Source organism: Triticum dicoccoides, chromosome 6B (genome assembly GCF_002162155.2).
Source record: "Triticum dicoccoides isolate Atlit2015 ecotype Zavitan chromosome 6B, WEW_v2.0, whole genome shotgun sequence".
NCBI classification, from domain to species: Eukaryota; Viridiplantae; Streptophyta; class Magnoliopsida; order Poales; family Poaceae; genus Triticum; species Triticum dicoccoides.
In genome coordinates, this window is record NC_041391.1 from 615,624,583 (window position 1) to 615,638,806 (window position 14,224).

The 14,224-nt window shown below is 42.5% G+C and overlaps 3 protein-coding genes and 2 long non-coding RNA genes across 7 annotated transcripts in view; 3 read left to right on the forward strand and 2 right to left on the reverse strand.

Annotated features, from left to right (window-relative positions):
* The window catches only part of LOC119322072 (probable pectin methyltransferase QUA2), a 5,829-nt gene extending 3,867 nt beyond the window's left edge, over positions 1-1,962 (forward strand). For both annotated transcript variants that reach the window (XM_037595580.1, XM_037595581.1), the window contains 2 exons: positions 383-521; positions 1,269-1,962. In XM_037595580.1, the coding sequence (XP_037451477.1) occupies positions 383-521; positions 1,269-1,418 (289 nt within the window). In that variant the 3' untranslated portion in view covers positions 1,419-1,962. The remainder of the gene's footprint in view (positions 1-382; positions 522-1,268) is intronic.
* A 1,379-nt stretch (positions 1,963-3,341) lies between these two features.
* Positions 3,342-6,016, forward strand: LOC119322073 (5'-adenylylsulfate reductase-like 3). Its single transcript, XM_037595582.1, has 4 exons — positions 3,342-3,694; positions 4,632-4,819; positions 4,918-5,042; positions 5,349-6,016. The coding sequence occupies exons 1-4, from the start codon at positions 3,509-3,511 to the stop codon at positions 5,801-5,803; spliced, it is 954 nt and encodes a 317-aa protein (XP_037451479.1). The 5' UTR covers positions 3,342-3,508; the 3' UTR covers positions 5,804-6,016.
* A 1,394-nt stretch (positions 6,017-7,410) lies between these two features.
* LOC119323679 lies at positions 7,411-11,543 on the reverse strand. 2 transcript variants are annotated; one of them, XR_005156453.1, is made up of 5 exons: positions 11,406-11,543; positions 11,234-11,314; positions 11,088-11,150; positions 8,901-9,040; positions 7,411-7,797 (listed from the first exon to the last, which is right to left on the reverse strand). It is a non-coding gene; the product is annotated as an uncharacterized LOC119323679 (long non-coding RNA). The 2 variants fall into 2 exon arrangements; XR_005156452.1 differs by having other exon boundaries at positions 7,411-7,802.
* On the forward strand, positions 7,689-8,462 carry LOC119323680. Its single transcript, XR_005156454.1, has 2 exons — positions 7,689-7,805; positions 8,134-8,462. It is a non-coding gene; the product is annotated as an uncharacterized LOC119323680 (long non-coding RNA).
* On the reverse strand, positions 11,541-14,148 carry LOC119321327. Its single transcript, XM_037595056.1, has 6 exons — positions 14,010-14,148; positions 13,114-13,588; positions 12,941-12,997; positions 12,626-12,682; positions 11,829-11,962; positions 11,541-11,726 (listed from the first exon to the last, which is right to left on the reverse strand). Exons 1-5 carry the CDS (start codon positions 14,146-14,148, stop codon positions 11,866-11,868), a joined length of 825 nt encoding a protein of 274 aa, XP_037450953.1. The 3' UTR covers positions 11,541-11,726; positions 11,829-11,865.
* Positions 14,149-14,224: the final 76 nt, after the last annotated feature.

Genomic DNA, 14,224 nt, shown 5'->3' on the forward strand with positions numbered 1-14,224 from the left:
CAGCCGCGACTCATAACTTTTATCTACAACAACAACAAAGCCTTTAGTTCCAAACAAGTTGGGGTAGGCTGGAGCTGAAACCCAAAAGATCTCGCAACCAACTTATGGTTCTGGCACATGGATAGCTAGCTTCCATGCACCCCTGTCCATAGCTAGTTCTTTTGTGATATTCCAGTCCTTCAGATCTCTCTTCACGGACTCATAACTTTTACCAAACGGCATTTTTTAGCATGCTTATGCATATTACATTTTTGTACAAGAATGATTTCTTGATCAGATGGGGATCACCACAATGTAAAATGTTACCTTTTAGATAGTTTTATCCTTGTGGATCTTCTGATCACTATCACTCTAACTGATAGAATGTCAAACATCTGTTCAGGTGTGAAGCATTTCCAACTTACCCAAGAACGTATGATATGGTACATGCTGATGGCTTTCTATCACTTGAAAAGCGCCAAAAACGTAGATGTTCTACTCTTGACATATTCTTGGAAGTTGATCGCATCCTACGACCAGAGGTAACCAAGTTTTGCAAATATTACGTTTATACTAATATAGGAACTGGATCGTTCAGTCATGAAACTCATATGTAGGTTCCTATGGATTCTGATCAGTGAGCAATAACGGTGTCATGTTGTGTGTTGGTGGTTCTAAAAGTAAAATAAAAAATGATTCATATGGCTCCATTCTAATTATCGTCGCTTCTGAACTATGCCATATGCAAGAAAGTTTAGTTTGGGATATCCACAAGATAAGCATTAATTTTGGTTTAATTCCAAAGACTCCATCCTTCATTGTTTGGCCAAATTGCAAGCGTTAGGTTTTTTTCTATCTAGAGGCAATGTGAACTCTACTATTGAAGATACGGCATTCAGTATCTCGTAAACTTAGGTCTGATGCACAAACATTCTCACTTACCTGATTTAAGAAATTGTCCTTGTAAAGTACTCTGCGTGTAGTTTTGAATCAGGCTGTCTCTTGGACAAGTCCTTCACTCACATATATCTACAGCCTATGTAAAACAGTGCTTGCATTGACCATTACTCCCCCCGTTCCTAAATATAAGTCTTTGTAGAGATTCCACTATGGACCACATACGGATGTATATAGATGCATTTTAGAGTGTGGATTCATTCGTTTTGCTCCGTCTGTAGTCCATAGTGAAATCTCTACAAGACTTATAGGAGTATTTAGGAACGGAGGGAGTAGATGATGGGTGTTCAATGTGTCGTCTAAAATTATGTATTTATTTTATGCCTGTGCAGGGCTGGATTATAGTACGTGACACCGCCCCTCTTATTGAAGCTGCAAGATCTGTTGCTGCTCAGCTCAGATGGGATGCCCGTATATTGGATCTTGACATAGCTAGCGATGAAAAACTGTTGGTCTGTCAGAAGCCCTTTCTGAAAAAATAATGAGCATACCAGACACTTGACACACGATTCAGAAATTGGAATTATTCTTTACCCCCAAAATATTGTTACACGTATTGTCCGAGAACAACTGGGAACAAATTCCAGTTGAAACACTGGAGGAATGGGTCAGCTAACTCGTCATGAATCGTCATGGGCCGCAAGGTGCCATGAGACTGATCGGGCAAGTGCATGCTGCAGAGGACATGCTTGGCGGCTAAGCTTTGCAGGCCAAGGTTTTACTGCCAGGACACACGGTGATGAAGGCGGCAAAGTTAATTTTGTAGAAAAACCATATATTTAATAAAGGGATGATGCTGTGGCGTACATAATCGCGGCCAATGTATCATATAGGTATAATTCCATTTTTCTCCCTCTCCCTCGTTACATTCTCCTCCTCTGTAATGGTGCTCATTCATTTTTTGTATCTTGTATGTAAAATTTGTTGAAATTTATACTGGTCATCCCCAGATTACAGTCCTGTGAAATCAAGGTCAATATTTTTCAGATGAATGGTAGGAAAGAGCAAACGAAATTATTCATATTAGATGTTTACACCTACATTTCTCGTTGTGTCGATTTTGTGCATGTTCCACAGCATGGTATGTGTATTATGCAGGAACTTCCTGCTTTGGACAGCTACATATGGAACTTGCAGTTTTTCTTACAGATTCTAGTGCAAAATTCCCTGCAGCTATTTTGCATGCCGTTTTTGTGTGTGATTTGTTGCCCGTAGACCATAGCCGAAGCTGTTTAGCTTTAGCTGCATGGGTGTTGCTGTATGATTTGAGCCCTCCCATGATTATACTTAGTACGCAGGGTGGAACGTCTAACTCATATCATAGTGTTCTCCAGCTGCCACAGGCACATCATCAGCAAAGACAAATTGATGGCGATACGCCACCACAAATCCAAAGGAATTGACACCGCCAATGCCATTGGCCCTTGATTCCATCCAAGGTTTCTTCCATTCCTTGGCATCACAGGGTCAACCCAGCGAAGGACGGACAAATTATCTCCTCGCAAGTCGTACTCCTGGGCTGGCAGAGCAACTCCCAAAGCAAATTCGGTTGCAGCTGTTTGTCCCGTGGCTGAAAGTTGAAACCGCAGGTGTTAACAAAAGAAAGACCCATCGCTTCCCGCTCTTGAACGCACATCTGGGCTGCTTGTTTTTATCGGCCAGTTGGCTGGCACAATCTTGTTCGCGAGTGTGGTGACCGTGACGGGCCATGTGAGGCCAGAGATGATTGGTCCGTCCGCTCACTCACGCACTCAGTCACAGCCTCGCAGGGTTCGGCCCCACCCGCAGGCGCAACGAACCATTCCATCAACCATCTCGCGCTGGCCGTACGAAATCTTAATAAGCAAGTCAATCCGGTCCATTGCAGTTTATAGACCCAACGGTAAGATTCTTTTGTGCACCAACAAAAAAGGTAATATTCCTTTTGGGGTCGATGCCGGAGCAAATCAAAATTTGTTCTCCACACAAGTTTTGCCATAAGACGAGAGCAGCGGCAGCAAGTTGCGCATACATATTATTCTCCTACGTCCAATTATCCGTGACACTGACCCAAAGGAAAACCATCTGCGTCAAAGACATTTTTCTTTTAATATCCCACTGACAGGGTGGTCCCATGCCGACGTGTCTTTGCGGGCCCACCGCCGGCCTTCTTCATAGGTCCACGTGTGTCGTGATCTATTCTGCGGGTGTAGGCGCGCAGGCGTAAATATCGCGCCACCCTACGGCGGGGGCTGCGCAGACCAACCGCGTCACCGCGTGGTGGCCCCCGCACGTCATCCTCCGGATCCCGCGTCCCGGGGGCCGGCTCGCCCGGGCGTCTCGTCCGTCCGATCGCGATCGGACTGCGGCCCGGCGCCCGGACCCGATAAAGCGACCCGCCTCGGCCTCACAACGCAAAGGCGCAATCCCGCACGCCCAAACCAACCCTCCGCCCGCACCCGTCGGCGCAGCGCAACCGAAAATCGCCGCGGCCGCCGCGCTCCCCCGGCGCCGAGCGCCAGCCGGCCAGCGCATGCGAGGAGCTCCCGGAGCCCAGATCTAGGGCGGGGGGACGCGTCCGTGCCAGGGCCCCATGGGCCGGGGGTCGCCGCGGTGGGCGGCGCCGCTGCTCCTCCTCCTCCTCATCGCCGCCGCGGGGCGCTCCTCCGCGCATCCCGGGGCGTGCCCGGTGCCCGCCGCGGCGGAGGCCGTGCTTGGGCCTCCCCGCACCTGCTCGCCGCTGGATCGCCGCCTCGGCGACCCGGTCGGCGTCATCGAGGTGAGCTATCCGACGCTTTTTTTGATAAAATATACCGCGGCGAATAGATTATTGACGGGGTGAAAGTTGGGGGGTCGTGAAATTAGGGATTTCCTAGGTCCATACATGGTGTCAAGGGTGTGAATAGGTTCTTCTATCCTGTCAATTGGTTCATGCATTTTGGCAACCTGTACTGATAAGCTGTATATGCGTTAAGCTATGAGAAATTTCTCCTTAGGACCAAGCCAGCTTTAGGGGTGTTCTTGTAATACCATTTTCTAATCAATGGATTTCGCAGCTCCCCTGCCACCATTAAAAAAGGGACCAAACAAGCTTTGTGTTTGGTTTGAAATTCCCTGCTCTGCCCCCCTGCTCCTATAATAACACGTTGTCCTGAAGTGTTACTATGTTGCATCTATTGGTTTTGTGCCATGTCCCTAAAAAGCCACTTTCATATTTGTTTGGAATTCTCTGCTCCTCCTGCTCCTATAGTAACATACTGTGCTGAAGTGTTATGCAGCTTATGCTATGTGTGTTGCATTAATTGGTTTTTGTGACATGTACATGTCACTTGCAGATAATCAGGGGTACTATTGTGTGCTTCTTCCAATTTGGTCGCATCTTGCATCTTGGGATTTGTCTGACTTAGAAAAAGAATATATAATAAGAACTTGGACTTAGTTTTCCATCCTGGTCTATTGTTTTTTCTCCTAAAATGTAGAGCTCAAAATGAGAAGATAAAACATATTCTCCATAACATGGCACCATGTTGCATTTAAGTGAGTTAAAAGTAGTCTGACAACTAGTACTATATAACTAATTTTGTTATTTTTTTTTTCTTTTATTGTGCTCTAGTGCCTGTTTGCCCCTCTCTTCCTTCATTAGCACAAGGATATTCCATCTGTTGTACTACTTGTAGAATTGAAGCTGTCTCTTAAATTTCTTTAACATTATATAGGGAGATGAGGCTACATTGGCGAGGGCAGTCAATCTTCTTTACTTGAACAAAGATGAGTACATTGCTGTACTTTTCTATGCCTCATGGTGCCCGTTTTCACAAGAGTGCAAACCTAATTTCGAGAAGTTGGCTCACTTATTCCCAACTATTCGCCATTTTGCATTTGAGGAATCTGCAATTAGGCCAAGGTATGCCCGCCTTTAGACTGAAGAAAAATGTGTTCCTTAGTGTAATACGCTACTATTTGTTTTATGATGGAGTGTAAGCTTTGCATTTGAAACTGCAGCATAATATCAAGATATGGGATTCATGGTTTTCCAACACTATTTCTCTTGAATTCAACAATGCGAGTGAGGTATCATGGACCTCGAACTGTTAAGCCACTAGCTGCTTTCTACAGTGATGTTTCAGGTGTGTAAATTGTTGCATACTGACTTCTTTCTTCTTTTCCATTCTTTTTTGTATTCTATTTTGTTTGGATTGTGTTGTAGTTTTGCTTGCATGCTTACCAGAGTTTTTCATTGTATTGAGCAACTGAGCTATATGTTCGTATTTTTTCACCTATCTTGTGGTATGAGACATCTTTGTTCCAAACTAGTGTCCCTGAGTCTCCTTGTGGTTGGAGTTTGGACTTGAAATTTGTTGTGTATATGATATCTTTTGTGGTTGCATCTGTTTTCCTAATTGATTTGCTGACGGTCAATTTATGTGATGAAGGCATCAGTGCATCAGTAGAGTCAACCAATGGGGAGGCCATGCCACACCCGTTAGATGAAATTGAGCCAAAAAAGGATGTTGAACCGGAGAATTGTCCATTCTGGTGGGCGCGTTCGCCCGAAAATATACTGCAGCAGGATACATATCTAGCACTGGCAGCTTCTTTTGTAATCCTGCGGTTGCTGTATCTTCTATTCCCAAGGATAGTTTCTGCAGCAAAATGGGCATGGAGGAGGCATACTCTGTTTGCGAACTTGATGGGCGTGCATGAATATTTCTTCACCTACCTCGAGCAAGCAAGACAGAAATTGAGTAGGTTATACCCTTCGAAGCGAGGGAATTTACAGGAGGGGGCAAGGAATGCCACTGCCTGGGCCTCCAAATCATTAGCATCTGTGTCAATCGGAGAACCAAGCACTATCGGAAGGACGAACTCCACGAATGAACTGAGGTGAAGTGTAAACTTTTTTGTCCGCAGGGATATTATGTACAGTAGAGTGATGAGGATATGAGCACCAAGAATCTGTTGTAACCAGCTTTGTTAGCTATTGTAACATCATCATTAGAATAAGCACCTCCCCCAGTATTGTTGCCATTATAACCTTGTCTTGAATAGCTGTTGCCCAAACATATTCTTGGAGGAAAAAGGTTTGACGTGTTCCACGATATGTTAGAACTGTGTGCATGGCCTCTGTTCGAAAGTTGAGGATGCTAGAACTAGGCTTTTGCGCTTTGACTGCTCGTTTTTCAGTGAATGAGCAAAAGGCCTCGTTCGTTTCTTCTGTACTAGTAAGCGTGCACGTGCAACGCACGTCTCTGCAGTGGCATGTGGGGGCGATGGCCCTACCAGTTGAGGGCGCAAGGCATGTTGAACCAGTGGACGTCGGGGCGGCGGCCCCGAGAGCTTTGCAACTTCGACGGCATGGACCTCATGCCGTGTGGGTTGCAACTACTACATGCATGTGGAATGCTTATCTCTTCATCGCCGCGGGAGAGTGCCTCATGATTTCTTTCGGACATGGAAGAGTGACTTGTTCGGTGGAGCGAGATCAAGCTAGTGTGTGTTTGCGTGGTTGGCGTTTCTTGTGGCATTACGGTGTTCTAGAGTGGGTTTGACCCTTTTGTTTTGGTTTTCCGTGATTAATTGGACAATCTTCTGCTTAATCAATGAAACGTCAAAGTTTTTGCTTCGTGTCTGAATTTATTTGCACTCATGCTCATTTACTCAACAAAAATCCAGATATATCTAATGTGTTTCTTTACCAGTAAAGAAGGCATGCTAAGCAAAAAGGACAATACCCATGCCTGCTTTGAAAATCCACCCAAGATAAAATCGAATTTAGAAGCAAGACCATAAAAAAACCTAGAAAGTACAATTTCCTATAATTACAAATTCATGACGTCCTTCTTCCAATTTCCGGTGAATCATGTTCATAACTTTAATTCAAATTCATTGCCAAGCCTTTGGAATAATATAAAGGAATCAACTAAGTGCACGTCTCAAACATTGATCAACTGAGTTGACATGATATAAAATTAAATTAATTACTGAAAAATATACAAATCAAATTAGTACAAAAATCATAATTGACATAATATATATGTCAAATTTTATGTCTATATAAAAGATAACCACTAACATTAGAAAAACAATTAAAAACCACTTCACTTGAATTGTATTTCGATAAAGTAATTATTAACATGCATAGAAAAATATATTTCTCTTACTTATATGCACCTCCGACCCGTCATGTTTGTGTCCATGCTTACTGAGGTCGTCATTTTCATAGCAATGAACATAATTCCTTTTTTAAGTCTATTTTGTGAAAATGAGACATATATTTCAAACAAAAATTATATATAATCATGTGAAATATGTATATTTTTTTTGGCAGACTGCTGGATGCAAGGACGCACCCGTTTTGTGCGAAGAGGATTCACTTGTCTTCTAGATCAGCTCCTGTATTTCTTGAGAGGAGTGAGCCGCTTCCAGACCTACCTAGGCTCGTACGGGCATTCGCTTGTTGGGCCTGTTTGACACTTCTCTCGCCGGCACGCACAGTAGCCACACTTATAGAAATAATAAAGATGTGTTTCTCAAGAAAAAAAAATAAAGAAGCATTAGTTATCAGAAAAAATCCAGTCCTCTCACCGCACAGCATCCACTCTGCCCACCTCACAGCCTCGCACATGTCGCTTCTCCCTGCCGCCTCCTCTCCTCACCACGGCTCGCCCTCGGCATCCTCTCCACACCACGGCTCGCCCCGCAGCCTCCACCTCCGATACGACCTCGCGCTGCCACCAACGCTTCCGGTCTCCCCTGTATCGACACTGCCGCCGGTGTCCAACCTCAGCGACGACGCCAGCCTGCCCGACGCAGCTCCTGGCCGCGGCGGCCTAGAACGCCGAGGTATAGAAGCCTGCTCCGGCTGCCAAGCTACCGCCCAACCTGCTCTGGTAAGTCTTGGGCTTAGGTCTCACTTCCATATAGCAGAACGATTTATCTGAAGTACTAAGTTTATATGAAGAAAAGAAAGCTAGGTTTTGTTTGTTCAGTCCTCATGTGCTTTGTAGCCAAGCTTTTCATTCTAGAAGCCTGCTAATCTGCTATATTGTTATGATGGAATTCTGTATCTGATTTGGATGAAACAAAACTCAAGAGTACTTATTACAAGCTAAATACTGAGTGAATTGCATTTTAACTGAAGCATTTTTCATACATTACTCAATGTTTGTCAAGTGGGATGTACTCAATGTTTGTCCCTTCTCCACTGGACACCAACAGGGGGTTCCATATGATACAAGACTCAAAGGTCTAGATGATGACAGAGGAACCAAAGGTCTAACACAGGATGCTTCAAAGTCTCATTTTAAAAGGTCAACAGGTTGATGTTCTTTTTCATATCCCATCTTGTCGGTCTGATATTTGAAATATCACAGAATTATTGTTCAGATGCACCTGTTATCTAAATTAGTTCCTGCTGACACATTCAGGCAGTACAAGTTTCACAATAAATCTAATTCCACACATACAGCCAATCTGTAGATTAATTTGGCACTGACGTTCGATTAAGTTGATTCCAGTGTAACAATGAAAAACTTCTGGAGAACTCATACCTTACGGCTATTATAAATTTAGGTCATTACTTCAGAATGATATAATGAGAGAGAGGTCTAAATTTAGGTTATTACTACTTCATCAGGACCATATACCATTTAACAGTATTACTACTTTTTAGAAGATAATTTGTCGTGCTTCTAGTGAACTGGCAACCCCAGCTAAAATTTGAGGTCTGTTAATTTAAGACATACAAATAATTGAACATGTTAAACAAAATAATCAGAAGCAAAGGTTCGGCGGCTCATTGTATCAACCAATCCCGAATTACTGGCTAAAGGTTCTAGAATTTACATTTTACAGAAGTAGTAAAAAAACATAATTTTTGTTTTAAATTGAGTTGTGTCTGTAACACAATGATATTCAGAGGACCCAAACTTGGGTGCTTCCAACGCTATTACACACAAAGTTAAATGCATTGGCTTTAGAGATACCTCGATAGATGCCATTGGGTGGAGAAATTATTTTCAACAGGGCATGAAGAGGATTGTTTGATGGTCAACATTTGCAGGAGTAAGCTTGCTCAAGGATTAGTTTTTGCCTTTTCTGAACATGGACTTTGTGGATGCAGAAGCTGCATGAATAGCATTTAACGTTAATCACAGAACGGCAGACAAAATTCTATAATGTGCTGAAATCTAACAAAATCAATATTAAGAGCACTATGATTTAGACAACAATGTTACAGACACATGGATTACCCCTTTCAAGCAATCACAACCACGAAAGCGCACAGTCAAGGCCAGAAAAGGCGGGGTTCTACTTATTTTAAATCATAGGTTACCTCTGGCAAGGCTGGGTTTTGCTTACTTTATTAAATCATAGGTACGAAAATGCACACGGCTGGGTTCTGCTTATTTTAGTGGCAATCGCTGTAAAGTGGCTTTCTAGTTGGACGTCTACAAAATCAAATATCATTCTAGAATTATTTTCTTTTGTTTCAGATGTCAACTATCAAGAATATAACCTCTGAACTATCCACTAAGTTGTTCAAAACTTGACTTAGAAACAGAGTAAAGTTCACATGGACAGTGATATTTTAGTCTGGCCACTACAAACCAAGGAAGCCTACTATAGAAAAGCAATATTAAGCATTTAGAGTAGTATATTCTGCTGGTTGATGCTTTTTGCTATATATTCCACATTGTTGTAGTAAAACCAATTTTTTAGCTATATTACTTGCTGTCGTTTCAGAGGTAGTTGCAGTCCAGCTTAAGCTTTGTAGAGTCATAGCCTCACAGGTAACTCGGGATGGTTGTATTGCAAGCGTAGGATTAAAAAGGAAACCCCCAGATAATATATTCAGTGCCAAAAAACATGACCCTTAGTTGCCAGAGTCAGCTTAAACTCATTCCATTGCTTTGAAAAACATGCATGCATGGTACCCTACCCAATACCAATTGGCAGGCCAACATATAAGAAGAAATTTGTCTTAATTGTATTGCAGATATTTAGAGAGGCATGTACTGAATTTCATTTGCACAAAATGAATTGTTGTAGATTGACAATTGTCATAGAGATTTTGTATAGTCCTTCATTCAAATGGCCTAAAACTAACATAAAAATGTGGTAATTCATTGGCAGAAATGGATTGCATACAGTACTCTCAAGACTGCAATACAATAGCAATTGGCAGGCCAACATTCAGAGAAGCATGTACTAAACTTAGGTTGTAGAAATTCAGAGAAGCATCTGCTAGATTTAGCAAGTAGAAATTCATAGAAGCATGAGATGAGGAGCCGAGTCTACCTTTTCCTGGATGTTGTCTACCTTTTCCTGTTATAGTAAACGTGCACGTGCAAATGCACGTATCTAAATAAAATTGATCCTTATTCAGTTTTTACGTGGTATAAATCTGAACAAGAAAATCACTAAATAATATATACTCCCTCCATAAACTAATATAAGCACGTTTAGATTACTACTTTAGTGATCTAAAAGCTCTTATATTAGTTTACAGAGGGAGTATCTTTTATTCAAAATTGTTGCCTCACCTCAGAAATGCAAAGCAAGCAATATTCTAATGATCATTTACATGCAAGCCACATATTGATCAATGCAAATAGCGCAAAAACATACTTCAAGCACATGAAACTTTTTGTATACACAATTTTATGAGGGCTAAGCAAAATCATTGAAGTGCTCCTTGCATATACAATATTATAATTTATAAATATAATTCTATAATTTCTAGACTTACAATAAATAAGGAAATCCTACTACTATAGAGGTCTTGTTTGAAGATGACACCATTCAAATATGTTCACACAGATTATTTTGTTACGGGAATATGTTCACATGGTTCACATCAAACATCCCTAACAAACTCTTTATATTAATATTTCAAATGACTTACATAACTTCCACTATACATTAAAAAACTGAAAACACGGCTATGCCTATATGGTCTATGCCTATATGATTGGATTATAGTTCCATGCGCAACTTGATTACGTTGTTTGATGCTAGCTCCATCCAGATGTAACTCTTCCATATAACAAAACATACTTTGTATCACTCTTCACATCTTCTCGTTGATGGCAAAAACATGACTATCGTCACACCTATGCCACCGCTTCATATCCAAACGCAAGATGAAATGAATGGAAGATGGTAAGTACCTGTCAGCATCTTCCTTACTCCCAAGATTATGCTTCCTCCTCTCTTTCCTTCCTCTCCCGATTCTTTTTGTCAAACGAACAACATGAATTGAAAATCAACCAAGCAAATCAGAAATGAGAAACAAAATATGAAAACATGAGTAAACCTTATCTCACTTCAATGCAAATCACGGATGATCATGGGCGCCCTGCCACTGATTATGTTAATACTTGTTGGAAAGGTCAACCTGTACACCATGTAAAATTACCTACAAGGTTCAGCTCTGGTGGTTCTGCAAGCAAATATCTTGTCTGGATATGATAGTTCTAGGGACAAACCTGAAAACTTTATTGTATGCCCCTATGCACTGTGAGGCCTTGTAGTTTTAGCTCGCCCCAACAGTATGGATATGAAAATTAGGTATCAACATGAAAATATGTAAGATGATTCTATATATCTTTGTAGGTGGAGAAGAAATTACGATTAGAAGTTGTTGCAAGTATATATGTATTGAATAATTATACATACAATATGATATATCAATCCAGTAAAAGCAGCGACAAGTCTTCCATATTGCCGCATTGTACAAATACTAAGATATTTGGTCAATATAACACACCGATTCACAAAACCAAGTCCCCAAAACCGAGGTCATCCTTCTGCATATTTGCACGACAACACATTGTAGTCAAACATATGGAAGAATTATTTGCATTCCGAAATCATACTATTTGAATCTGTTAATCTGAAGAAATGTATACCTTTTTAATCTAATTCAATCATCAAAAGCATATTGGTTCAGAAATAGGAGTTAATCTGAAGCATGTGTCTTGTTCTTAACTTCTCCTCTCTCGCTGCTGCTCTCTCCTCCTTCTGTATGCTCTGTTGACATCCTCTTTCAGAAACACATTTAGTATAGAAGGAAAAACCGAAAAATACAAATTTGAAGGTGAACCTATTTTATTAAAAGGAAAAAATTAGCACAGGTCAAATTTGGTAGGTTTAGAAAAATATGCAATTGATGCACATCAGTTTGGGTTGTGCTTAAGAACAACACCAATAACTACAATTTAAGATGTGGCCGACAATAGAGAATAGCAACACCTAAAGGCCTATAATATCATCTAGCTTGGCATGCTCATGTAAACTAAATGAAGCTATCATAATAGTGCCTATAATATATCTAAATTTAGTACCATAAAATTAGAGAACCATACGGTTTGATTTCTCATATTTCGTTTCGGAAAATAGCAGACTCTGTTTTTAAAAATGACAGTTAGAACGCTCGTTATGAGATCACAATGTGCCTTTTAACATCGATCTAAGAATGCAAGAGCAACTGAACTTGATCTATGCTAAGCGTTGTCTGAACCAACTGTACATGATTTCTATGAAACAAATAAAGACTGTTATGTTAGGATAATCCTCCTACTATAACAGTTTGACTTACTTCACTTGATAAACAAAGCACCTGCCTTTGATTTGGTCTAGTAGGCATCAAAGCTATAGTAATAATTAGCAAATTTCTGCAGAATAAATATTTTCTATATATACATACTTGGCAGAAACAAAGCCATGTCCTGGTGCTTGTTGAGAATGACGTCGAGGGATAACACTGTGGTAGAAAAGGCTTTTTCAGATGGCAGAAACAAACATTAGTCAATGTGTAAAGGGCATAGACAACAAGAACAGAAACAAAAACTTTTGAACAACCACAACAATAAGTCTACTTTTAAGCTCACTCGTCTAGCTATAAGCAACCAAACTTCACTAACTCTGACTTTAAAACATCAAACTTAGGGGGTTACAAAAACATCGGCGGCCTCACGGTGATGACGACCACCCGATTAAATTGAAACTACCGACAATACACCTGTAATCCTCCGCTGCATTGAGCATCAGCCATCGTAAGATTGATTCCTTAATTGATCTGAAAATAGTTGCTTGGATTGATGTACTATTAGAACAGATTGGAATATGGAGAAGAAAGAGACCGGAGTTAGGAGAAGAAGCAGGGTCAGAGCTTGATGAAGCAGGGCCGTTTACCTGGTGGGAGGCGAGGCTAGCAATGGTGGGGCTGCGATTGCGTCCGAGTGCACAAAGCGGAGGCCGTAGTTAGAGCCCAAGTGGAAGACGGGGAAGAAGTACTGCAGTTCCACGGGCGCGGCGGGGCGGCTCCGGTGGCTGGGGAGGTGACGACCCGCGGCGGGACAGCTCCCGCGGCGGGGGCGTGCTCCCGTGGCTGGGGAGGCGGCGACCCGCGGCGGGGGCGGGCTCCCGCGGCTGGGGAGGCGGCGAACGGCGCGGCGGGGGCGGGCTCCCGGCGACCTGCGGGGCTTCCCGTGGCTCCGGCGGCGCGAGGCGGCGGTGAGGGGCGCGGCTTCCCGTGGCTCGGCGCGAGGCTGTGGGAGGCGAACGGCGCGGGAGGAGGAGGAGGTCGTGCGGGAGGAGAAGGTGGAGGTCGTGCGGGCGACCAGTTTTGTTAGTGCGGGGCAGATTAGCGATAGATTGATTGTAGTGGCTTAATGCGTGGTTGGTAGAGTTAAACATAAAATGATTAAGGGCCATTAGATCTTGATGATGAATGGGTGGGATTGTTTGGATCTGCTTCTCTCTTTCTTTTTATAGTGGTAGTAGATGTTTGCAGAGTGATGATTCAGTAACTGAGTTCCATGTAGCAATTTTATGAACTTGTTTGGCATCGATATGTGATTTCTCCAGTTCGTTTGGTTCAGTTTGTTACTAAGGGAAGTGCAAAAATCTGTTGGTTCCACTACGTTTTTGAAGATGGGGTTAACAAAATGTAGATCCAATTCTGTTGTGCTACACTTGTATACACGATTGGTATTAGAAAGTTACACGATTGACTGCACACGCACTTCAGCATCAGTCAAGGAGCTTGCTCAATTCGGCACACAATCGTGCATAGCAGCGCTCGAGACTGGCCCAGTCGGTCTCTGGGCTGGCGAAGTGGTGCGGCGACAACGCCAGGGCCTCCTGTTGCTCCCACCAAAGCTTCTCGATTAGTTCCTCCAGCATGGTCACCATCTCCACCCTCTCCCTGCTGCTTAGCACCGGCATGTCCGCCCCGTAGCGTGACCAAAAATGCTAGACTCACGGGCTCCTTTTACTTAATCAACGGGGACTTTCCTCCCCC

Bases quoted from the DNA above. Each gene is read 5' to 3' on its own strand.
- LOC119322073 (XM_037595582.1), top strand. From the start codon at position 3,509: ATGGGCCGGGGGTCGCCGCGGTGGGCGGCGCCGCTGCTCCTCCTCCTC. The intron at 3,695-4,631 runs GTGAGCTATCCG...AACATTATATAG, and splicing joins ACCCGGTCGGCGTCATCGAG to GGAGATGAGGCTACATTGGC. The intron at 5,043-5,348 runs GTGTGTAAATTG...TATGTGATGAAG, and splicing joins TTTCTACAGTGATGTTTCAG to GCATCAGTGCATCAGTAGAG.
- LOC119321327 (XM_037595056.1), bottom strand. From the start codon at position 14,148: ATGCCGGTGCTAAGCAGCAGGGAGAGGGTGGAGATGGTGACCATGCTG. The intron at 12,683-12,940 runs GTGTATTGTCGG...TTTCTACCACAG, and splicing joins AATGCAGCGGAGGATTACAG to TGTTATCCCTCGACGTCATT. The intron at 11,963-12,625 runs GTATGTATATAT...TGTTTCTGAAAG, and splicing joins CATGGCTTTGTTTCTGCCAA to AGGATGTCAACAGAGCATAC.